The sequence below is a fragment of the Anser cygnoides genome, chromosome 2 (assembly GCF_040182565.1).
Source record: "Anser cygnoides isolate HZ-2024a breed goose chromosome 2, Taihu_goose_T2T_genome, whole genome shotgun sequence".
Taxonomy (NCBI): Eukaryota; Metazoa; Chordata; class Aves; order Anseriformes; family Anatidae; genus Anser; species Anser cygnoides.
The window spans coordinates 21,080,922-21,105,827 of record NC_089874.1 but is presented as its reverse complement, the minus strand read 5'-3'; the positions used below and the strand labels follow the sequence as shown (position 1 = coordinate 21,105,827).

The 24,906-nt window shown below is 36.1% G+C and overlaps 1 protein-coding gene across 2 annotated transcripts in view; it reads left to right on the top strand.

Moving 5' to 3' along the window:
• MALRD1 (MAM and LDL receptor class A domain containing 1) overlaps window positions 1-24,906 on the top strand; it is a 263,083-nt gene that overhangs the window by 112,728 nt on the left and 125,449 nt on the right. For both annotated transcript variants that reach the window (XM_066991641.1, XM_066991640.1), the window contains exons 27-28: window positions 16,960-17,205; window positions 20,347-20,504. In XM_066991641.1, the coding sequence (XP_066847742.1) occupies window positions 16,960-17,205; window positions 20,347-20,504 (404 nt within the window). The remainder of the gene's footprint in view (window positions 1-16,959; window positions 17,206-20,346; window positions 20,505-24,906) is intronic.

Here is a 24,906-nt window from a genome sequence, read left to right as displayed (position 1 = left end):
AATGTAATTTATTGCTTATTACTAACAGACTGGAGCAGTGAGAAACTAAAAGCAAACACCTCCCGCCCCCCATCCACCCTCTTCTACCTCCTCCCCCCAACCAGCACAGGGGAATGGGAAATGGGAGCTGTGGTCAGTCCATAACACTTCATCTCTGTCACTCCTTCATGGCTTTGTCTCCTCCACTCCTTCACAGTCACTCTCTGCCCCACGGGATGCCATCCTTCCCAAACTGATCCTGCAGGGGCTGCCCACAGACGGAAGCTCTTCAAGAACTGCTCCCACACGGCTCCGTACCACAGGGTCCATCCCCCAGAAGCAAACTGCTCCAGCACGGGTCTCCCACGAGTGGCAGCTTCCCCCCAGGCCCCCTGCTCCTGCGTGGGCTCCTCTCCACGGGCTGCAGCTCCGGCCCGGGGCCTGCTCCTGCGGGGGCTCTCCATGGGCCGCAGCCTCCTCCAGGCCACATCCACCTGCTCCACCGGGGGCTCCTCCACGGGCTGCAGCGTGGAGATCTGCTCCGTGTGGGACCCATGGGCTGCAGGGGGACAGCCTGCTCCACCAGGGGCCTCTCCACAGGCTGCAGGGGAACTTATGTGCCATGCCTGGAGCACCTCCTGACCTTCTTCTGCACTAGCCTTCGTATCTGCAGGGCTGGTTCTCACTCCTCGCTCTCCCAGCTGTTGTTGAACAGCAGTTTTTATTTGTTTGTTTGTGTGTTTGTTTGTTTTTCCCTTTCTTAAATCTGCTCTCACGGAGGTGCACACAGCTTTGCTTATTGATTCAACTCCAGCCAGCAGCAGGTCCCTTTTGGAGACAGATGAAACTGGCCCTAATCACACATGAGGCAGCTTCTTAGATTCTTCTAAGCCACACCTGCATTCAAAAACCTTGCCACGTAAACCCAACAGAAACAGTCAAATAAATAAATGTCAGGTCAGGAGAAATGTTTTTTCAAGGATAGAATGAGTTTCTTAAGCAGCAGGTGACACAGCATGTTGAAATGGCGAAGTGTGATTCCTGATAGTATATTTATAAAGGAGACTCCCTGTTAAAGAATCCCACTCTTATTTTCACCTTACCGGGAAGACTAAGTTAGAAGATTTTTTTTTTTAGTATTTTAAACTTTTCCAGGACTGTAAGTGATGCTGGCACTATTAGCTCGGGCCTTTCCTTATGTGTTACATACTCCATCTGCAAAGCCTGCCTCTGCCTGGGTAAACCAAGAACATGAAAGCTCTAACCCTTTACATTCCAAGGACTGACTAAACGATTCCTCTTACTAGAGTCTAGATATTATTTTTCTCTTACACACATACAGGTAGAGAAATAATGCTGCAATATAGGATATTCTTAGAAGTATAAAGAGTGTAAAGAGGGTTTTTTTTTTGGTTGTAGTTGTTTTTGTTTTGTTTTCTGAAAGAAAAGTTAAATATCACAGTATCTAACCCTAGTTTACCTTTAGTGAAGTGTATCTTTGTTGGGCTTTTCAAATATCTAGATATTCTGGAACAAGATTTCCATGTGTGGTTGAGCCTGCAGGCATGTACTTATTTCTTTTCTCTCCCTCTCTAATTGTAGCAACAATCTGAAGAGGCTACTCAACATACATTATCAATAGTTAATCCAGACTGTGTTTTACTTCCTCAGTCAAAGTGTTTGCATTTTCAGTATTATACATATCAGAGAGAAAACAAAAATGTTATTTTTCACTAGGTATTTGTAAATGTTATTTGGAAGCTCAGTTTATATTTTGTGCTTTACATTAAGGAAGAGTAGAGTCACTTCACTGCACAGCTTCATTTTCATTAGGGGATTTATTTTGTTCTCAAACTTTTCAACAGACTATGTCTCCCAAGTGAAATGATACTGTAGCTCTCAGAAAAGATACCTAACCTGCCTAGTTTGGGGTTTAGTGGTCAGGTAGATAAAGTTAAATAAGTGGTATAAAGATGTGTTAGCAGTCAAAATGCTCAAGGCATTTCTGAATGTGGAAATACCATGCTCAACCGATCAAAAGTCAGATCACCTAACGTGCTTCACACAGGCAGAAGAGATTGAAGAAATGGAAATTGAGAAAGTGCTTTTTGATATGTGGAAACTTCCAGCTAACCCAGAACACAGACAAAGGATATGTCACCAATAATCATAGAAGCTGTCCTCCAGAACAAAAAGGTGGAAGGACTGAGGTCACATGCTTTTCACCAAGCGCACGCAAAACAACAACAACGAAAAACCTGTAGATTTTCCTTTTTTGCCAGACCAGGTAGGAAATATGTTAGTGAAATGGAGAGATGAAAGGTTCTTTCTCTGCCTTTCCATTTTAGTAAATACTTATTTGTTTGAGGAAATCCCTCATATTGTTGTGTTGCATTTTTAGGTCTCTGAGTGTAAATAAAGTTGGGGCAAAGGAGAGGGATAAATAAAACCAGCTTAATGTGCATAATGAATCTTTACAAAAAGTAAATCCAAATTTTATAGGCTTATATAAGACTTGAAATATTTAGGGTGGGATTGAGCTCCAAGACTTAAATCAGATGTCTACATGTGATTCAATGTGTTATGTATCTAAATTCCAATTATAGACAGTATACTATATTGCTCTTTTGCTGCCCAGCCACTCAGGAGAAATCTCTGTAGTGCTGACAGATGTGTAGCAAAGGATACATGGAAAGCCTATGCCCTCAGGTGTAGCAGCTGCTGATGAGGAAGAATATTTTACATATTCTGAGATGCTCTATGAGTGGGGAATCAAATAAAACTCTAGGTTTCTATTTTAGCTTGATGTCATCACTCTTTGAAATCCAATGATTATACCAACTAGATCCCAATCAGTTTTAATGGGAATTTAGACACAGCTTGCCTACACATGAGCATAAATGTCTATCTTTCTGTGAGCTGAATGTTATCTAAGTTTTTTATTTTAGAACTCTTTTTCACATACTTGGTTTTGTTTTCATCTCCTATCAGTCTCTTTTTCCTACACTTGTTTATACTTACCAGAAATTATTTCTGATTTGCTTTGTTGCTAGCTTAAGCAGAAATGACTGCCAAGTGATGTGACATTGAGGAGTTAAGTTGACAGCTTCAGAGACTATTTATCATAACATTGGTGCAGCATCTCATCTGGGATGTGACACACATTCCTTTAGCTGTAGCTTAAGCAGTTGTAGGGTGGCAGTGCATGAGGTACTCTCCCTCTGATGTCTGCTTCTGGTCATGTTCAGTGGTTGCAACCTACCACTTGGAGTGGCTGTATTAACATTTCCCTTTTTCATACATCTAGCAAAGAGATGACTTTTTTTTTTTTTTAATATTATTATTTTAATTTGTTCTCATTAGAACCTTCTATTCCAATCTTCTCCCTTTGAAATCCTCTTGCTTTTTATCTGCTTTTGCAGGGTGTCACTTCAGGCCTTCAGTCCCTCATTTATTTCTGCTCTGACCAGGTCAAAGCCATTTTTGCATACAGAACTGCAGTAACATTGCCCCACACCTGGATGCTGCAGTTATTCAAGACAGACATTAAGGAGACACTAATTTAGATTCAAGATGCTAATTTAGATTCAAGACATTAAACTCAGACTGAATGGTCTCTGGCAGGTAATACTATGGAAAGTAACACCTCCAATATTACTGTGCAAATTACTTGTGGACATATAAGGCAAATTCAGGGAAGAAAAGCTCAAGGTAAAATTTCTTCAGTTGCATTAATCCACTATTACTCAGATGACAGATGACAGGTATGGTGTCCACATGCAACAAGGTTCATGGCAGGGGCTGAGGATGATGGTTGATACCAGACTAGTTGCAGAGGAGAATATAAAAATTCAGAATATTGGCTTTCAAATAATAGGAATGAAGAGGTTAGGGTTAATTTATAGCTGGTATGGGAGAAGTCCTTCAAACATGTTTTCCTGTTTAATTTGCATTTGCTTTGAAGATCTCTCTATTTCTTTTAAGGACTTTAATGCAATTGAAATAATGGTAGACTTTAATATCTTTAATATTCTGTGTGATTTATCCCGCACTGCCTTTTTTTTTTTTTTTTTTGCAGATACCTAGTATTGTAGTACTTTTTTTTTTTCCTAATCTTGGTAAAGTGTTTATGAATTTTCTGCATAAAGTTTCAAATTTATGACATCTTTACCTTAAAGCAATTACATCTCAGGTATTACATCTCAGCTTGAGTATAACTAAAGAATAATTTAAATCTTTTGTCAAATAATAGAAGAGTATTATTTGACAGAAAGGTTTCCAGGGTAATATTTGTAGTAAATGTTATTCTGTAAAGCCAAATTAAATTACAAGGCCTGCTGATAGCACAATAACAGCCAAATATCTTTCTTGTAATAGCTGTCTTTGCAGTTGTGTACAATATGATATTTTCCCATTCTCCATTTATTACGTGTTTTTTAAGGAGGTATTGGTGATTATGCAGGGTTGCATGAAAAACTTGTTGTCATCCAATAAATTTAAAGTTAACTTTACTGCTTTATTTTTATTGTTTTTCATTTCAGACCTTTTCACTGGTTGAATGTGTGCTTACACTTGTTGAACAATATAGTTTATAAGCACATATTTTGTTCAGCGTTATATGGAGCACTTTGTGTAACTGGATAGAGAATGAAAAAGCATTAAAAGATGTGATATCACAAATTATTTTATTAGACTGATAAAAGCTGACTTAAGAAATGTTTTTCTACAAAAAAAAAAAAAGCAATCTATTTTATGTGAGGAACGTGCGGATGATTTAGTACAAGGTGTTGCATTAAGAAAAAGTTTCCGTCAATTTCAGTGAATGAGACCCAGAATGTCAATGTATTTTTTTTTTTCATAAGAGTAGTCCTATCTGTGCTATCTTAAGTGAACATTTTGTCTCCCTCCTTATACAATGAGGAAAAGATCCCTTCTGTACCAGAGATATTGCTGTTCTGTGCCAGGCAGGGCCAGAGATGGATTCATGTACATCAGACAATTTACTCCCTCTGGAATCAATTTCTGTGAAAGATTCTTACATGATTCTGTATAGTGACTTTTAGGAGACATTCAGATGCATCCAAATGCAAATTCCCAAGAGAATAACTTCCAGGTAGATGATATACATCGGTCAAAAAGCTATTTCAGTCATGAAGTTAAAGTAGTAAGGCTGCTTTAACCAAAGGAGATCATAATTCTTGCCTTCTGTCCTTGAGGAACAACCCAGGACTGAACTCTTGAATTCTGAGAGAGTATTGGCACTTTAGTGGAGATAAAAAGTTCTATGAATTAGAACTGCTAATTTGAGAGCTTGGTTATCAAGTTAGTATTTGGTGTTGTAGTTCCGTACGGTGCATACAAAGCATCATCTACTGATTTGTCAATTTGGAAAGACTGAGAGATATATTTTGGATGCAAAAAGAATCTTGAATTTGGATTCTTAACTTCGAACTAATGAGACCTAATTCATCACACATTAGAATGACACAGGATTCTAATGACTTTGTCACAGCCATAGCTATAGAATTATTCTTCCATATATTGAAGTTGGCTAGTGTTGGCTAGGCTTCAAAAGAATATTCTGAGAAAGTATTTAGCTTCTGTGGGACTTGCAGGTGAAAGTTTGGGTCAGATAAATATGAGTTTTATGAGTATTGGTCATTAATTTTCAGATCTATTTATACTTTTTTGTTTGTTTGTTTCCCTTACCTTCCTTTCTCAGCAGAGAACAGCTGAATGGCAGAGCTTGCAAAGGAATGAGTGCATCTGAACTGATCATACGTAAATTTAGGCTAGATGCTAAAAATGTTCCTTATATAAAGACCAAAAAATAGTGTTCTGGTAGCAACAATGGAGAAAGTTACTGGTTATATTGAAGGAAGAGGAATTGCTTGAGGTTGTTACCTTTTATAACACTGAACTGGCCTTCGTGATTTGAGTGTTTTCTTTTAAGACCCAGTTTCCCATGAAGTAGAATAACACAGTTTCATGAGGGCTCTCTTTCCAATCATAAACTTTTCTGCTCTTTCCTTGTTCAGTCATTTGTTAAGCTTGTGTGCCTCAAAAAGTGCCGCTATAGATGAATGCATGCTGAATTGAGGTACAATTAATAGAGCTATCGTCGCTCTGGGAAATAAATCATTGTGCTAGGTTGGAGGATATAAATGGGGGTAATCAATAAAAATTGCTTTTGTCTTAATGGTTTTAGTGATAAAATATATTGTTCTGGAGAAACAGAAGGAGCAGAACTACTTAATCACATTAGGAGATGTTAACAGTACCAGTGACATTTGGAATATACAGGTTCCTAATACAACCTTTACTTGCAGAATCTCACCTCAAACTACTTAAGCTAACTTCATAAATATAGTTTTCATCCTCTTCACTTTCATTGTCTAATAACAAACATGACTGTTACACAGAGGAAAGGGAAAATCTGACTATATTAGAAGGTATATGTTTCTTTGAGATACTGAATGATTAGAGTTGGTTGGTATCTTTCCCTTTCACAAAGCATAACACATTTTTCATTTTCCTATTGACCTTTCTAGTGGAGGCTCAAAGGTATGTGGAAGCCTGGTCAAGGCATCAATAAAATCTTTTAATCATCTTGTTCTCTTCAGCTCACTATAGCATTCTGTCTGAGATAGATAGAAAGTTCTGTAATATCATATGGTGAATGCAGTAATCCCGAAACTTATTTGTTCTGAGCAACGAGAGATGAAGGATTTATAGGTGCCATGAGATTCAGTTTAATCAGTTTGGGACTTTTTTAGTTTAGCCTACACCTGACTCTTACTCAAGTATTGCTGAAGAGTTTAAATAGAGCTGGTTTTAAATTCTGAAATTGTTTATAGGATTTCTCACCAAATTATATTTACTGCAGTTCTGTACAATTGTTTATAGGATTTCTCACCAAATTATGTTTACTGCAGTTCTGTACATCCATCTGTACATCACTAAGGATATTTCTCTGAGGTTTCCTTTGTATTTTACATGTTTATATTGTTGAATCTTAACACTGATTAAAGTGTTGAGATTGGTATTCATAATTGGTAGTGATCCCAAACTAATAATACATATACGTTATTCAATATCTTCCCCTTTGAACACTGGACTTATGCCAATTTAAAGACTTTTCTGAACCACCTCATAGCGTCTAACTTGTTAATGAAAATATCAGTTCCTGGAAGAGAATTCTGAGGTCTTAATATAATCTTGAGGACACTTAACACTCAGTGACTATTTTGTACTTTACTGCTTAAACTATGTCTACTTCCATACTGTTATTTACCAGAAAAGGTGTTCCTAAAAGCAGTTTATTCTGCTCCTTCTAGATGAGGAACCAGGGGTGCTCAGATCCTGGGACTCCATGTCCATCACTTTTTCTCACCTAGGTCTGATCCAACCAGGAGAACATCCTCTGGCCTCAAGAGTCAGGGATGTGATTGTAAATGAGAGCTGGTAGGCCAGGCTTTGTGTGGGACTTGAGGGAAGCATTTTCCACCTGTCACTTTTACTGAGCACAGTCCAGCAGCTCTGGCAAATTGTACAAAACAGATTCATCAATGCACTGCAGGTCCCCTTACACCGTATGCTTTGGGCAACAACTTGGAGTACAGTGGAGAATGTGAAGAGATCACATATTCCAGTTCAGCTAGATCTCTCCTCTGGCTTGAGTTATAACATCATCAAATACGTGTAGATAACTGACTGCCAAGCTTTCCTTTGGTGTTACATAAGTTCTCTTCTGACCTATTGCAGCTGTTCAGATTTTGTGCACAGTATTGCTCTGCACTAGACACCAGGAAATGGAAATTAATATTACCTCCTTCAACCCTGTAGCAAGCAAATAGCAATTAGGTCATTAAACTGGAGGTCATAACTAAACCACAATGGGCTCTAAGGCAGAGATGTCATCAGCTACTCATCACTCCTGGCTTTGATCCAAACGCTGTAACAATTAGCTGCTCGGGCAAGGTTTCAGTGTACAGTTATACAGCACAGTTTAGGTGACTTGTTGAGCTGTACTTGTAAAGCACATGCTTCAAGTTCAAGTCAAGCCTGGAGGTCTTCAGAAGGCAACTTTACTGGCTTCATCCCAGAGCTGATGAACCAAGATATCCTCACGTGAGCACAGGGTGTTTTTTTTCTGACTTGTGTGGTGGAGAGAGCATGGAGGTACAGAATGAGTTTAGGCCTTTGATATGAGAATGCATATGCAAAACCAAAATATTTAAATATTTAAAAGTCTCAAATAAATAAAATATTTTAAAGTGTTGAACATATTTAAGTATTTTGGATTTTGTATATAAGCAACATTTTTTCTGCTTGTGTTCTAGCTAAGGAGTTCAAGCTGGGAATATTTAGGCTTAATGTATTGCAAACCTAAATTTAATTTCATTTTAATTCCTTTTATTTTCTAGGAGTTGACTCAAGTAAGTGATTTAAGCTTTTAAGATCAGTATTTAATTTTTCTCAAGGTAGTAAATGCATATGATGAATACTATTTTTTTTTCTGGAAAAAAAACTTTTGCTTACAAAGTACACATGGATGCTTTTCTGTCTTTGTTTCTTTGTCTTCCTTCAAGAAGATAAGTTCTAAATTTCTGCTTGGATTTGTAAAGGGAATATTGTGTATAAGATTTGCTATATTCCTGTTCACATTATCCATAGACAGCAACTTTCCTAGGGTTTCCTTTTTATATATATATATATATATATATATATATATATACACATATATATATATATATGAGACTTAACCCACCCTATTAGAACTGGAATAATCATTAAAACATGCTAGTGTCTTGTTTTAGTTTTCTGGCAAGGAACAAAACAGTCTTAATGCTATTTCAATTGAAAGAGTCTCTCTTAGTGAACCCAGGCATATGTTTCTTCTGATTTACCAGGATTTACCAGAAGAGATTCACTGAGAATTTCCTTTTAAGCTGACTTGCTAATATGTTTTATAGACCAAATATGTTTAGAATTACTCAAGCAACATGAGAAAGTATGTGTTATTTCTACTGCTTGACAGTATTAGTATTATTAGTACTATAGTACTAATTAGTATTATTAGTATTATTAGTACTGTAATAATGGAGGAGATTAAAATAGCCAATGAGAACTCCACTAGTCAAAAACTGTTGTTGTGTTTTGAGTGAATGCATATTCACATACACCTAAGCACTTTAGACTGATGCTTTTATTCTTTATAATAGTGCTTTTAGATTTCCCCTGTCCTGCCTATGGTATATCCAATAAATGGAATACGAAGAGGCTCTGATGCCCACCATCTTGCCATAAGGTCCTCTTATTCTTGAGGATTTCTCATAACTTTAAACACAGCAAAGCACCCTAATGTGTCACAGAATTGATATGTCTTAAAGTATATGGAGTGGAGTGGCAGTTTTACCCTGCTGGGCAGCTGAAGTCTGCCACAACTTCATTCTCGCTCCCCCTCCTCAAAGGAATAGGGAGAGAAAGTATGATGGAAAGAGCTCCATGGTTCAGATAAGGACAGGGAGGTCACTCACCAACTATTATCATGGGCAGAACAGACTCGGCATAGGGATATTAATATAATGTATTGCCTATCACTAGCAGACTAGAGCAGTGAGAAACTAAAAGCAAATTAAAACCACTTTCCCCCATCCACCATCTTCTATGTCCTCCTGCCAAGTGGCATGGGGGAACGGGAAATGGGGGTTGCGGTCAGTCCCTAACACTTCATCTCCGCCACTCCTTCAGAGTCAATTCTGCCCCTGCTCCACGTGGGGTCCCTCCCACGGGATGCGGTCCTTCCCGAACTGATCCTGCAGGGGCTGCCCACAGGCAGCAGCTCTTCAAGACCTGCTCACCGTACCATAGGGTCCATCTATCAGGAGCAAACTGCTCCAGCATGGGTCCCCCACATGTGGGCGGCAACTCCCCCCAGCCCCCCTGCTCCTGCGTGGACTCCTCTCCATCGGCTGCAGCTAAGTGACTGGCAATCCCTTTCTAATGAGTAACAATAAAGTACCAGCAAACAGAACAAAGCAAAAATTGTAGATATTTCAGTACTCTGCAATCAGTAGAGGTTATGAGGTGGAATAGCGATAGGCTACCTTCCTGCTGGATTTTTTGACTGTTAGTGATTCTGAAGATGAATATTACTGGATCTGATTATTTGAATGGAATCTTCTTGTGTTTACATGTGGAAGCAGAAACGTAAGAAATCAACTGAGAAAAACTTAAAATTCAAAGTTTTCCACTCAATCCAAAAAAAAGCATTTCTGAGAAAGAGATGATAATGTATAGTAGGTTTAAAGTCTTTTTTTTTTTTTTTTTTATTTCCAGCACTTCAACTTATGAAAGCCTTTAAGAATTCTTGTAAATTCCAAAGCTTTGTTTTTGAAGCGAGATGTATTTTTCACGTTCCTGTGCTGTTCCTGTCATTACTACTATGCATCATCAACAGAGCACTTTACTCTGTGTCCTTCAGTTATATTGGAGAGATGTTCTTGTTAACTTTTTTTTTTTTTAGTGACATACAATTCAGTCAATAATGTCAACTCGGAGCAAGAATAATAATACAGTAATTGTTGCAGGGGAAAAAGTAAAACAGAGATCTAAGTTATCCAGATATCCCCTTTTCCTGGGATGTCAGACTTAGTCTGCTGATTAATTACTCTGACCTCTATACAATATTATAGTTCTACAGGAATTCCAGCTTTGATTTAAGAACAGGTATATTTCTAGCCATGTGAGTGCAAATAAAATATTTTGAAGTAGATCTAATTTCTCTAGCCTACTAATATATTATTCTGAGAACTGACTATTCCCATTCATATGAGTTGGATTTTAGTGTGGAAAACATAGATAATACAACTAAATACAAGCAGTTTAAGAAGTACTGGTTTAAAAACTTTTGGAATATGCTCATCATCAATCAATTTCCTGTGGTTCTAAAGCAAGATTTAGTTTCCTGGTGAATTTAAAGCAATGCTGAAATACCATAAGATCTGAAAAAGAATCATTTAAATTATGAAAATTAAGTGTTAAATACTTATGACAAGTGACATTGCTAGTGTTATCCCACACACAATCAGTTTTGCAATTTTCTAGGCATTCTGATCTTATATATTCTTATCAGTTTAATTATTATACTTAATTTGTTTCCAGTAAGAAAAGTTCTATAGAAGCCCAGTTTGAAGAAGATTGGAATCTCATGGAGAAATGTGAGATTTTCATCTGTATTTGTAGAAACTTTAGGCATGGACTAGCATTTTGTTCATCTCTTATACATTCTTATAATTATATAAGCAAGTTAAGGTATGCAACTGTTCTTTGACTTTTTAAGCCAAAAAACATTATTATTAATACCTCAATTGACCTCCTCTTAAACTGACTAAGTTTTTATCTAGTGAATTTCAAGATTTATTCAATAATTTCTAGCTGAACTAAAGCACGTTTCTAGGGAAAAGTTTCAGTCTTGATTTAAAGACCTTAAATGATGGAGAATTTATCACAGTCCTCCATTATCTGTTCAGTAATTAATTAATCTCTTTGTTTTATTTTGAATTTCACTAACTTCAACTTTCCAACACTGGATCTTGTTGGGTTTTGGTTTTGTTGTTGTTTTCTATGAGATTAGTGCTTTCTGTTAACAGAGTACTTTATAGGTTATTAACAGGTATATTATGTAGATAAAGATTCTGTATAAATTACATTAATTGAGAATTCTGTAGAATTCTGTAGGAACCTTTCATGGCCATTCCAAACAAATATGACAACTTTTTTTCATCAAGTGAAAATTAAATGATGATAGGTTTTTTTAATTATTTGTTTTAAAAAATGAGAAATTAGATACATTAGATACAAATTAGATGCAAACACTTTGTAAGAACTTGTAATGGATTTTCATTGTAAAGCTATAAATGGTATTTTAAAGAAAATTAGAAAAGCTGATGCCTGCTTAAAGGAAAAGATGAAGATAAAACCATGGTGAAATAAAAGACAAAGTATATGTTGTGGAGGAAACAAACAACTGGTAGAGAATTTGAGTGATTAAAAATATAGTACCTTTGCACGTAAGGTTTTTCTGGACTTAGATGTAGGATGATCATCTAAAGATCTTATGACTTTTTAAATGAGAATAGAAGAAAACAAGTTCATATCAAATGTCCCAATCTTCCAAAGGAAACAAAAGAATAAATGAAGGATGGTTTTGCATCAGTTTATAATACATTTATGGAGTTCACCTGTTTTAGAAACTTATTCATAAAATGCTAAACACTGTTAGCTGTCCCTCATCTGTACAGCATTTTTATTAGTAATTATATGACTTCTTTAATTAGTCTAATGTCTATATTTCCATTTTATCCATGTGCAGCTGGTTCCACAGTTGTCATGTGATGAGTTTTTTCTCCAAACAACTATTTAAAAGTAGCATTTTATCTTTTATATATATATATTATTTAAAATTTAGGATTATATACTATTTACATTTAATTTAATTTATTTCTCACAAAGAATAAGCTATCTAGATAATGATTGTATGTTCAGGTACTCAATGTCAGGATAAATGCTATGTCCTCTGATCAATCGTCGTCTTTCATTTTGACCCACTGGTAGTGAATAGAAGGACCACAAATACATCTCTAGAATATAAAAATTTCAAATAGATCCCTGGAAGTGTTCAAGGCCACTTTAGATAGGGCTTTGAGCAACCTAATCTAGTAGGAGGTGTCCCTGCCCATGACAGGGGGGTTGGAACTAGATAATCTTTAAGGTCCCTTCCAACCTAAATCATTTTATGATTCTATGATTTCCTAGGACAATTCCTAGCCAATAAATCAGTATATGCATTGACTAACTAGAAAACCTTGGCTGTCTGGCTTTTTTTGCTTGAATTTGTCCAACTTACCTTTGGAAATACACCTCAAAGGGAAACGACATACTCTATTGACTTCTTATGAGCAAAAGTTTGTGAGCCTTTACTAATGTTCAGTTTCAAAGAAACTTCCTGAACATGACCACGTTGACCATTACTGGAGAAATATGACTTTTGCTGTGAACTATTTATGATCTCCTTTATGTTGAGTGTATATTAGGAACTGTCTGGGAAACTATTGAAGTGAAAATATTTAAAGAAAAGATGTGGGAAAACTGGATAAAAGAGTACCTAAATAGTTTGTTTTTATGAATAAATAATTCTTATTATGTACAAAGACAGATAACTTCCACATTGCTGAATGTACTTCATGTCCCAAGTGCTTGTACTGCCCTTGGGAAAACCTGAGCTCTGGATCTTTGCTGAATAGGCTAAAGTACATTAGGCTACCCACATATGTGAAGAAAAATGTATCGGGTTTCACCAGTCAAGAAGGTTTTGAAACTCAGGTTTTGATGGTCTCTTTGCATGGTCTTGAAGATGTAAATGATAAGTCAAAACTTATAGTTAAGATATAGTTTGAGTTTAAGTCACAATGTGAATATCCCCATAGAGTCACACTTCTTTGTGTGACTTTACAAGTTCTTTGAACTCCATTGCCAATGAAGCTTAATTCTAGTAATAATTTTCTTTGCCTGGGAAACAAGTATTCTGTTGAAGAATTTATGTTTTTGCTTCTTCTTGTTGTTGGTAGTGCAAAGGGAAAAACCCATGGCTAACCTCTTTGAACTGTTCTTATTTGGCAAGGGGTAATGGATCATGTGAGGTATTACAGTAATATAACATGAAGGGAGTGAAAAATGTTTTCACAAAATAAATTATTTCCATGAATTTATATTAATTTTCTTTACAGAAAATATATATACATTTAGGAAGGATTTGTATGTACTGAAATGTGGTGGGTTTGTTTGTTTGTTTGGCTGGTCGGTTGGTTTTTATGGACTTATTCAAAAAGAGAGTCTTATGCTGAGGACAATGCAGAACACAGCTCAGACACAACCTAAACAAGCAGTGAAGTTAGTACTAATGACATAGACTGATATAAAAATTATCCAGCTCATAGAAAAGTCCTGTTATGGCACAACATATGGTTTCAAAGATTACAGAATATTTTCCCCCCTCGGGAATTACTTCTTTGAGGAAACAAACCATTCTTGACAGAGTTAGAAGTTTACATAAATAACATATGCAGATGCTGTTTCTTAATATAAATGTATTTTCCATAATTCATTGCTGTTCTGCTTCAATGCTACAATGTAAATACCATGTTATCTTTATTACTATTCTAAACCTTTTAAAGTTCATTGATGTAGAAGATTAGCCATACTCTATTTCTGCTAGTAGGATTATTTTCTCTCTTGATGTTTGCAGGAGCAATTTTTTCTCACAGTCTAAGAGAAACACCTTTATAATTAAAGGTTATTATTGATTGCCCTAATTAAGTATTTTAAAATATAGATGTTCCATTTATTAATTTTGCTCAGGTCATTTAAAACAAGGGGATTATTGACCGATGCAGCATTTTTCCTCTTTTATATAAGTTCTCAATATGGAGATTATTGATCTGAAAGACACTAAGAGATCCTTTGAGTCCATTACAGTCTAGTGTGTTGTTGTAATTAGTACATAGGGGAAAAAGCCTACATGCTAATAATTTTTTAAGAAACACTGTTCAGATGAAAAAATTACTGAGCCTTAGGTAGAAGTCCCTTTCAATTAATTGTCTCTATTACACCCACAATAATCTATATAATGTTTGCATTCTTTGGGTTGAGAATAAAAGTAGAGAGGAAAGGAAGAGAGCTCCAAAAAACTTTTCTTATAGTTGTTCCCTGCCCAGTTATAATGTCTTAGAAATATGGCATTTAAACAGAAAGCATACAAACATGCTGTGGAAGTACATCCAGAAACATGTCACGTTACAGACTCAGTTAGACAGTGTAATATCATTCATTACACATGCTTGAATAGAGTCATTCATGCCAGGATTCAAGATAGATTTTTCTTCTGCCTCAAATAACAAAGCGTTCCACTTTTCAACTTCACTTTTTTTTCAACATGAAATTGGAAGCAATGCTATAAAGGGACCTCAAAATGCAATAGGTAATGCAATTATTGATCATGATGAAGAACAAGGGAAAGGGTTTCCAAGCATGGACTGCATCCTAAAATTTAAATTCCTTATTTGAAGAAAATAAATTTAAAAGTTTAAATTCTTAGGGCAATTACATAAAAAGAATGTAAGGGTTATAATAACTAGCTCCTAAAAATTGATGCCATCTAAATTAGGCAGAGATTTAATAACAAATTTATAACTTTCTTTGGGGAACAACACACATAATTGAAATTCTGAAGATTGCTTCCCTCAAAATATTTGTGGTATGCACTGCCTTCCAAAGGAATATCAACTGAATAGAGGTGATTGCCAGATATACTTCCTAATAACTTTTCTCTGCAGTTTGCATTTACTACTACAGACTGTTAGAGAGGATGGGTTTCTGATGGACTTCAACTGTTTTGCAAGTTGCAATAACTAAACCTTGACTTATGTATTGATATGACGAATGCATTCTTTTGGATAGGATTATTTTCATACATTTTGTTTAATAAAAACTACATTGATGCTTCCATAAACTTATAACAATGAACTTCATACAGGTCTTTTTCTTCTACTCAGAGCCTACCCATTTTCCTCGCCTCCAGCTGCAGAAACCCTTGCCTAATCTTCTTCACCCTTCTGAGTACATATCAGAGCTTTATTCTGGCTTCCACCCCTCTGTTAAGGATTTTTCCTTCCTTCTTTGAGCAACTGCTAAAAGTCATTTTATTTTTTAAAGCATGTCTATCAGGAGAATTTATTTATTTATTTATTTATTTTAAAATGAGGGTCTAGTCCTCGTTTGCACATCTGGTGATTCAAGTCTTGTTTTTAACTTACCCAAAGCATGCAGCAAAGGGGTGTGACAATTCTCTTTCACTTAGTTTGGGTCATTTGCAATTTGCACTCTGGCCTAAAGAGAGTCTTAGAGATGAATGCTGCCAACTCTCCAGCTGAATACACCATCTCTTTTTTTCTTTTTGTTAATGAACCTGTTGCTTTGGACCCATAATAAAGCCCAGCTGTAGCTGAATTTCATTTAGGTCTATCAGATCCTCCTTTATATTAAGGTAGTGTTACTGGAAATATATTTTTAACCCCATGTGATTTTTACCGTCAATTAACTGAAATTCTGCCTGTACTTATACAACCTTCATACATGTGCATATTGTCATTTTATGTCTGTGAGCTAATATAGTGTCAGTTCTATTGTAAATCAAATTCTGCTTGTGCATTTATTTCTGGCAGAGCACAATGGAAAATGAGAATGGGGAGTCCTTCTCAGAATTTTGTGTTTGTCTCCCTTCCTGATTAGAGAACATACTGTAGGGGCTGCTTTTTATCCAGAGACCTGCAGAAACTGATCTGAAATGAAAACTTGAAGCTTGGAAATAGATCCTGTGAAATTAGTCCTCCAATATTGAAGCTGTATAATAGCAGAACTATCCTTAAATAATGCCAGGACTACTGCACAAAAAGGACAACATCACCCCACTGAACTCATTTGCAAAAGAAAAATGCATTAAAAGGCAAACCTCTGTAGTTAAAATATAAAAGCTTTTTCTTCTAATTTGGGGCTGCTAAACTAAGCTCAACTTTGCAGCTAAAATAGAATGGTTTAATCCTACACCACATGAAAGGAGAATGTCAGCAATTAAGTCAGACTAGAAAGCTTTGTTAGTGAAGGAATGCCTGGCTGGAACTTGCCCTCAAAGGCTTTACAAGGAAAACAGTCATTTATGTAGGCAATCCCTTGACAAAATACAAAAGAAATAAACTGATAATGGATTGGCACTTCAGGAAAACCAAAGGCTTTTAATAAAAGTGCCCTGGACCACCCTCCTCCTCCTAAATATCAAACTCTCTGTGATGTAACCTTCCAGTAACCTTGCTGGGATGCATGGCAGTGCGATTCACCAGGATACCCCTATTCTTCTCCTTTCAGGCTCCTGCTCACATGGCTATTGGCAATGTCAGAACGGCAAGTGTTACAGACCAGAACAAAGCTGCGATTTTGAAGACAACTGCGGGGATAATACAGATGAGAGTGAATGCGGCACTTCCTGCACCTTTGAGAACAGCAGATGTGGCTGGCAAAATTCCCTGGCAGACAATTTTGACTGGGTGCTGGGGGTCGGCTCACCTCAAAGTCTAAGACCTCCCAGGGACCACACGCTTGGAAACAGAACTGGTATGTTGTCAGTTCACAAACGAGATGTAATTGTTTTCATGGATCTTCTCATACCTCCTTTCAGAAGCAACATGTCTAATTAGGGTGTCATTTTTAATAAATGGCATGTGTAACAGTATCCAAATATTAATTACTCTTGTAAAATGATTTTAGGTTAGGAAAAAAAAAAAGATTCTCAATTGTTTCTCCTTTAAGTATTTCTCTATGAGTACAGCAAGATAATTCGTTTAGAGAGGCATTTGATCTGGCTGCAGCCTGCAAGGGTGCAGTAGCTCAGATCTGAGATCCACTGGGTCCCACTCCTCCAGAGCCTGAGCTCATTTCCAGGAAGCTCCAGTTCATGTTAGAGTTTCTAATGCTGTTCTGAACATAAGGAAAACAAGCAAACAAACAAACAAACTGGTATACAATATTTTGCATACTGGGTATTAGTACTTCTGGGTGGCAACAAAATTACTTATAACAGAGAGGTTTTTTAAAGGGTAATAATACATTTTAATTTCTCCCTGAGAATTAATTAAAGAGGACACATGTGAATGCTTTTTTACCTTAGGAAAATCCTTCTTTATTCTCCTTACTCATATCTAGCGTGACCTGATGAGAGATGGAAAATGGCTATTTAGGAGTTAAGAAATTATCTGAAATTTTAAAGTTACCCACAGTGACTATTTATAGTTCAATTTGGGGTAATTTTTTAAAAAATATGTTTAAATAAACAGATGTCCCTTACAGGCAACAGTGCAGATCCTTGACTAGTTCTGGCAAAGCAGCCTCTTCTCATTCTTGCTACAGGCTCCATGCCTTCTTCCTCTGCCTTTGAAGTTCCCATAGCCCAGGCAAAGATGTTACTGAAGCTGAGCTCAGACGATCTTAATATGTAATATGCCACAGCAGGGTTGCATGAAGGTGTAGGATGTGTATTTAGTATTTGTTGAATATTTACATGAACTCCTCTGAAGGACAAAATTAAATAAAACCAAGGATATGTAGGGACTGTCTTTTATTTATCTTTTAAAATATCTGGTTCTGGTACAACACAGATTTATGCATGTCTGTGTTGTATATATTGAACTGACTCTAAATAAAAGAATAAAATGTTTTTTTAGTCTTGATATCATGCTCTCAAATATCATAGAATCATATCATAGAATGGCTTGGGTTGGAGGGACGTTAAAGATCATCTAATTCCAATCCCCTTGCCATGGGCAGGGATGCCACCCAGTAAGTCATGTTGCCCAGGGCACCATCCAGCCTGGCCTTGAACACCTCCAGGGATGGGGAATCCACAGCCTCTCTGGGCAACCTGTTCCAGAGCCTCACCACCCTCTGAGTAAAGAATTTCCTCCTAACCTCTAATCTAAATCTCCCCTCTTTTCGTTTAAAACCATTTCCCCTTGTCATTGTCTGCCTGAGCAAAAAGTTGCTCTCCATTTTTTTACAAGCCACCTTTAAGTACTAAAAAGCTGCAATAACGTCACGCTGAAGCAGAATTCATTTCACTTTTCACAACTTTACTGTGGCCAAAAGTTTAAAGGTGACGGTTGTATTGTTAGAACTGATAGCTCTTAATAAGTGTGTTCATCATGAGAGAACCAAAACAAAATTCAGTTCAATTGTTAAAGTTTTCTGTTATGGGATAGAGACTGCATTATTCAGGGATCCTTCTGGTCCTAGTACAAAGAAAGAGGGATTTCAGCCCTTACTTCCAAAACCACAGTTCTTGAGCTTGCACCTAGCAATTGCTTATTTCTGGCTCCCCTAATTAGTGCCTCAGTTTTCAACATTAAATTGTTGAGAATTTGCTTAAAATTATAATTATCCCACTCTCATTGGAATTAAGTGACTTTCAATAGATTACCTCCTAGCCAAGCTTGGCTAGCCATGACCAGTTGGCAGCACACCCAGCCCACAGCTCTGGTCCCAGTCTTCAGATCATACAGATCATACCTTTCAGAGCATACTACATCTTGAGCCTACCCCTCACTCAGTCAAGTTTCCTCCCAAAGAAGACTGGTAGGTTTTTATTTGTTTGTTTGTTTCCCTCCAAACAGAAATCATTTTCCTAGGATGAAATAGGTGTTAATATAAACATCAACATGTGAAGCACTCAGTCCAGCCTAGCCAAATCTTCCTAGCAAACATCAAAATCATGCTAAGGTGTGCTTTTGATACCTCATGGTGTTTATGTACATGGCTGTTTTTAACACACAAAACAGCAGATGTGGAAAAAATAAATAAATTTTCATGTGTGTTTTCTAAGTATATTTTAAAATAAAATATTTATCTCAGATGTCACTACACTTGTTAAGACTATGCTTGGCCTCAGGGATGAAGCAATGTTCTCATCCGCTAATATTATGGCAAACATCTATAGCCGTAAATGAGCTAGAGAAGTGTCAAAGTTAGAAAGAACCTTTTTTACTCCATGGGGCTTTTATCTATAATTCATATACAAAATTCAGTTGATGTGCAGTTATAATTTGTCAGTGTGCTGTTTATACAATGGTTATGTTATGTGAACTATATATTTGTTGTTTGCACAAAAGAAAAAAATAATTTTGAAACTTGCAGAATTTATTATACTTCTGATTAAAATAGGAATGGAAAACGCAAGGAGCATATCAGTTTCAGAATGTATTAACTGTAAGCATCTGTTTTTGCAACTTCCTCTGACTAAATAATTTAAATCTGAGTTAATATTCATACAATAATGAGTACAGATGGCCAAAAGTAATGGGAATCCTTAGGGATACCCAATGATCTATAAGTATATGAATTTTTCTATGGCTTGACTTGCTATTTTGAAGGTTATCTTTCAGAAAAAATTAATCCTGAAATTTATCACTGTGTGGGCATTATATGATGTACTGTCAAAATAGTAACTAGTGCTGTTGAACAAGGAGATGCGATCAAGGTAGCTGGGAAACATGGAACTATTCTCTGTTCCCAGCTTATTCGCGATATAACAAGTATACAAGGAAAATTATCAGGTAATTCTTTAACCTAGGTAGAGGTTCACTAGCACAGGACGTATTTGGGAACCGTTTCATATCTCTCTGCATTTGTATTGCTAAATTTTGGTCATGGAATCTAATTTGAATGTCAAAAACAATTTTTCAGGAATACATAATTTCATTTCAGGAAAATTCCTGTATCTTGAGGCCACTGCAATAGGGCTAAAAGATGAAAAAGCCCATGTGAAGAGTTCCAGATTGAAAGAGTCAAGCAGGAGTTGTGTGATGAGCTTCTGGTACTTTAAGTCATCAAAAGCTGCAGGATGTATTCAGGTTCTGATTAAGGTAATCAAAAATTTGTCTTCTTTTGAATACCTGGTATCTGTTAAGGTGTATGTGCTTCAGCAGAGTAGTTTGGCTCTGTTAGAGTGGCTTGTAGACTGAAAGAGCTCCCACTGCTTGTGTCTCCCAGGCACCTCTTAGTGCAGCTCTGTGGTTTTTTTTGTTTGTTTGTTTGTTTTTTTTGCACTTCCAGTCTCTTAAAAATGCTTTTGCCATTTCTATTCCAAAATATGTTTCACTGAAAAGCCACAGAAAAACTTTTCAAAACTTCTTTCCATTTTCCCTTTTCACATATAGTACCATTCTCTTTGACAATCTCCATGTCAGAGCTATTTTATTATTTTGCTGTCATATGTATTGGTAGCTACATGTTTGCAACCCTATAATTCTGATAGAATGATAACCACCAAAAAATAGCAACCAACACAAAGTAGGAAGAAAATGCAAAAGTATGCATGTATTAAATTATTTGTCTTTTTATGTAGACAGGCACAGAATATATAATTGGTTTTCGTTAGAAATTTAATTTTCTTCACTAATTGTGGGATGACATAAAACATGAAAGAAAGCAAAAACTATTTAAAATTATTCAGTTACAAATGAAAACTGGTACCTTCTTTGAAAATTGGCCATGCTGCTTGTTGCATGTTCCAGAAAAAACACTAAATGCTTGTAAAAGTAAGTTTTAAACTATTTTAAACCTTTTTATTGTGAATAAAATACATAAATTTATTATCAGTGTAGCAAATGTGTATATTTCAACTCCCTGTGTGTGCTATGTCACCACAGGGCATTTAAATAGTATTCCAGTACAATGGCCAAATATTCCAATTTTAGATGCAACAGAAACTTTTGCAAAGGAGTTTGTGTATTTGTGCTTACCTGTATCTGTACAGGAAATGCTCGTTATCCAAGTTCAAATCAATGGTGCAATTTATTTGCCACAAGGCTGTTACCTTCTCTTCGATGTCTCTAATAAAGTCTTGGAATATAAATTGTTTTGGTGAACTGCATTAATTTTTTGTTTGATTTCCAGTGAACATATTGACTGCCTTAACTTGTATGTGTTATATAGAATTTCCTAGATCATGATCTGTAATATTTCCTTTCTCTCTTGGTTTTGGGAATAATTTTGTTTTCTGTTCCTTTATACTTATTATGAGACCTTGACCCTTTATTTTCACCTAATACTACTGTGTTAGTCTTTTCAGACATTATTTTAATATTTAAAATTATCCCTGTGTCCACTGAGCTTAAAGGGAGTTAAAAGACAATGTAAATGGAAGATGTTTGAATAAGGATTTATTATACTTACTCGTTTGTTTGTTTGTTTGTTTTGTTTTTTAATGCAGGCAAGAATTCTAGATGGAGTTATAAGACATTACTCTCATTAGTACTGCATCCTAGATAGTTTCACTGATCAGCCTAGTTTACCCATTTTGTTGTTTATAAAGATTTGTGTGTCAGTACTCTAATCAGAGTTTCTATTTTACAATGTCTTTAAGAATAAGGTCTGATTAACCAATACGTAGTCATGGGAAATCATACTGAAGGTTCTCCTGCTAGTTCAAACTACCATACTAATATATCTCCATCAAACTTGACTTGAAGTTAAGTTAATGTAGGTGGAAGCAGATCTATTGATCTGCTGTGATTAGCTGAAAAGACAAGAGAGAGGAGATGACCTCCAAAGGAATTTGCCATCTCATGTTTCACAGCTTAGCAAACCATCTCTAGCTAGTCATCACTTCCACCATAAGAATCGTATCATAAAATTATTGAATGGCTCAAGTTGGAAAGGACCTTAAAGATCATCTAGTTCCAACCAGGATCATGTAGTCCAGGTAGATGACAAAAGCTGAAGTGAGAGAGAACACCATGCATACCAATGGCACAATAATAAACAACATGATTGTATTGAGACAGAATGAGGAAGAAATTTCTCCTCCTTCTGAATATCACAGTGGAAGAAAAATGGCAACCAAAGGGTAAAAAAAATATTTTTGTTTGTTTTAAATCTTAGATAAGGTATGTAATCATTGATGACTTCTCTTAATATTAGGGTTGACTGTTTACTTTCAGGAAGCTTAAGAGTATTATACTGCTAAAGCAGTGTCTCAGATTATGATATAACCAATAAAACTGCAGGATCATGAGGAGGATAATATACGCAAGCATACATTTTTCTGTTGAGGCTTGTAATTAGAAAAAAAAATCAGTTTCTAAGAGAATTTGTCTGCAGTTAATACATTTTTCCCTCATGTTGTACTATATAGTCTTAATACAAACCTCTCTATGTGGAATAATAATCCAATCAAAATGATGGGCAGTTGAACTGGTTGAAAAAAATGCAATATACTTCAAATAAAAACCCTCACCATGTATGCAAATGGGAGATGTTGACATTATAGCTATTTATGGAGGCTGTAAAATCCAGAGACTGCAACATCTATCACCGTCCATCTAAACTGAAATTACAAAGTGTTTAAAAGCAGTGCAAAAGCTCACCAGGCAAAATATTAGCAGAACAGATCTGGACATTACTAGTCAAAACTTTTCTACTGCAAGTAATATTTTGAGATATTCCTACTATACTTTTTGGCAGTTGCATGAGAATACAGTATATTGTAAGAGATATTTTGAAGCAAAAGTACGATAAGAAAAAGTTCATATTCAGTGTGTCTGTTTTAGTGATGATTGTGGGGTTCTTATTCAGCACTCTTATACTGACTCACAGACAGGAGGAAACTGTTATTTTGAAATGTATTTCTAAAGAGTCAAGCAAAAATTTTTAGGTGAAAGGAAAGACAGACATTTTATTTTTATGCTGATTTGAAGATTTATTTCCTAATCCCACTTATGTTGTTTCTGTTGTTGAAAAAAAAATGAAAGAAAAAAAGAGGATAATACTTGTAATACTTGTAATACTTTAGGTATTACAATACGAAAGGAACAATAATCAAAGGATAAAAACATTTGTTGAAGATAATTTTTTTTGAGGATGAATGATAATTCACCCTTCGTATAGAAAAAAATTAAAAAGATAATTTAGGCTTTCATACAGTTAAGGAGACCTCTTACAAGGATTTGAAAGAAATGTCTGAATATGCAGACGTATGCAGATTTATAAGGAAGGTGAAACTAGCCATTAGTAACTTCCTCCACTGAACATGACAAGGCCAATATACACAGGATCTCTTTAAGAAGCTCCAGTGGACCTTACTGAGGCGTTTGTCCTTGTGAATTAATTCTATCCTGTTACAAATGAGCAAAGACATAATGATATTCAGGGCAAAAGTCCTGGCAAACTCACAGCAAGTGAAGCAGAGCTCCACTGGCACCACCACGATGACAGACCAACCAGGCTGATGCACCAAATAGCTGGAGCTGGCAGACCTTCTCCAGCTGCTCACAGGCTGATGGAGCACAGACCCCATCACCTGGTTGCTGCAGCTTCTCAGCAAAAGCTGGAAGCTGCCGCAGTTGTTTCCTTAATATTGTTATTGTATTTAGCTTGTCTAAGGTGGAAAGGAGGTGAGAGAACTACACCTGTAGAAATGTATAGCTAGCAGGTGTCACAGCTCGGATATAAGTGACTCAGAGGGTGTTTTTTTTAAGTCCCTGATTATTTTTAGTGAAGCAACCTACTGTCCTGAGTTTTCAACAGGAGAAAGTGCAGTAGAGATGCTGCAGATGCCCACTGATTTCTTCTGGACATTTGTATTTCTAGGATAGAGTAGTTTTAAATGAAATTTTTACAAATCAATATCATTGACTTTACTTACTTCTTTGGGAAGTCACTCAAGAATAGAGTCTGAAGAAACAACTTACTCTGCCTCATAGCTCAAAATAGTCTATTTCTGCATTGATTCTTCTCACTGGCTGCGTGAAAAACAATCAACTCCTCACATTAATATAGAAGTTATAGATTTCATTGGGTTCGTGTTGCCTTCAGAGCAGATTATCTGACTTCCATGTAGCTAGGGGAAGAAACTTTCCAGTTTCAAAGATTTACGTGAAGGTTTTACTTGAGGGACTGCTGAAATCCAAAGCCAAGAAAAAAAGGAAGATTAACGTTTATTGTAGGTTTACTTCCAAGAGCAAGATAATTTTACATTTACATGTGAATGCAGAATCTAATAACAAAACTATTAACAGCACTTTCCACTTTTTTAGGCTTTGTTTCAGATAGGGTTGTTACTGGATTGAATTTCACCCCATGAAGTAAGGATATGTCCAAGTAAATTGAGACTGAATCAGTGATTAAATAGGAAAGAGTTTTCAGTGGAAGCATCATTTCTCAAAAATAGTTAATTTAGAATGGCTAGACAAATATGCACAACCCTAGATAGGAGAGATGCCATTCAGTACATTTTATATTCTTGGATTATTGTGAAGTCATTTC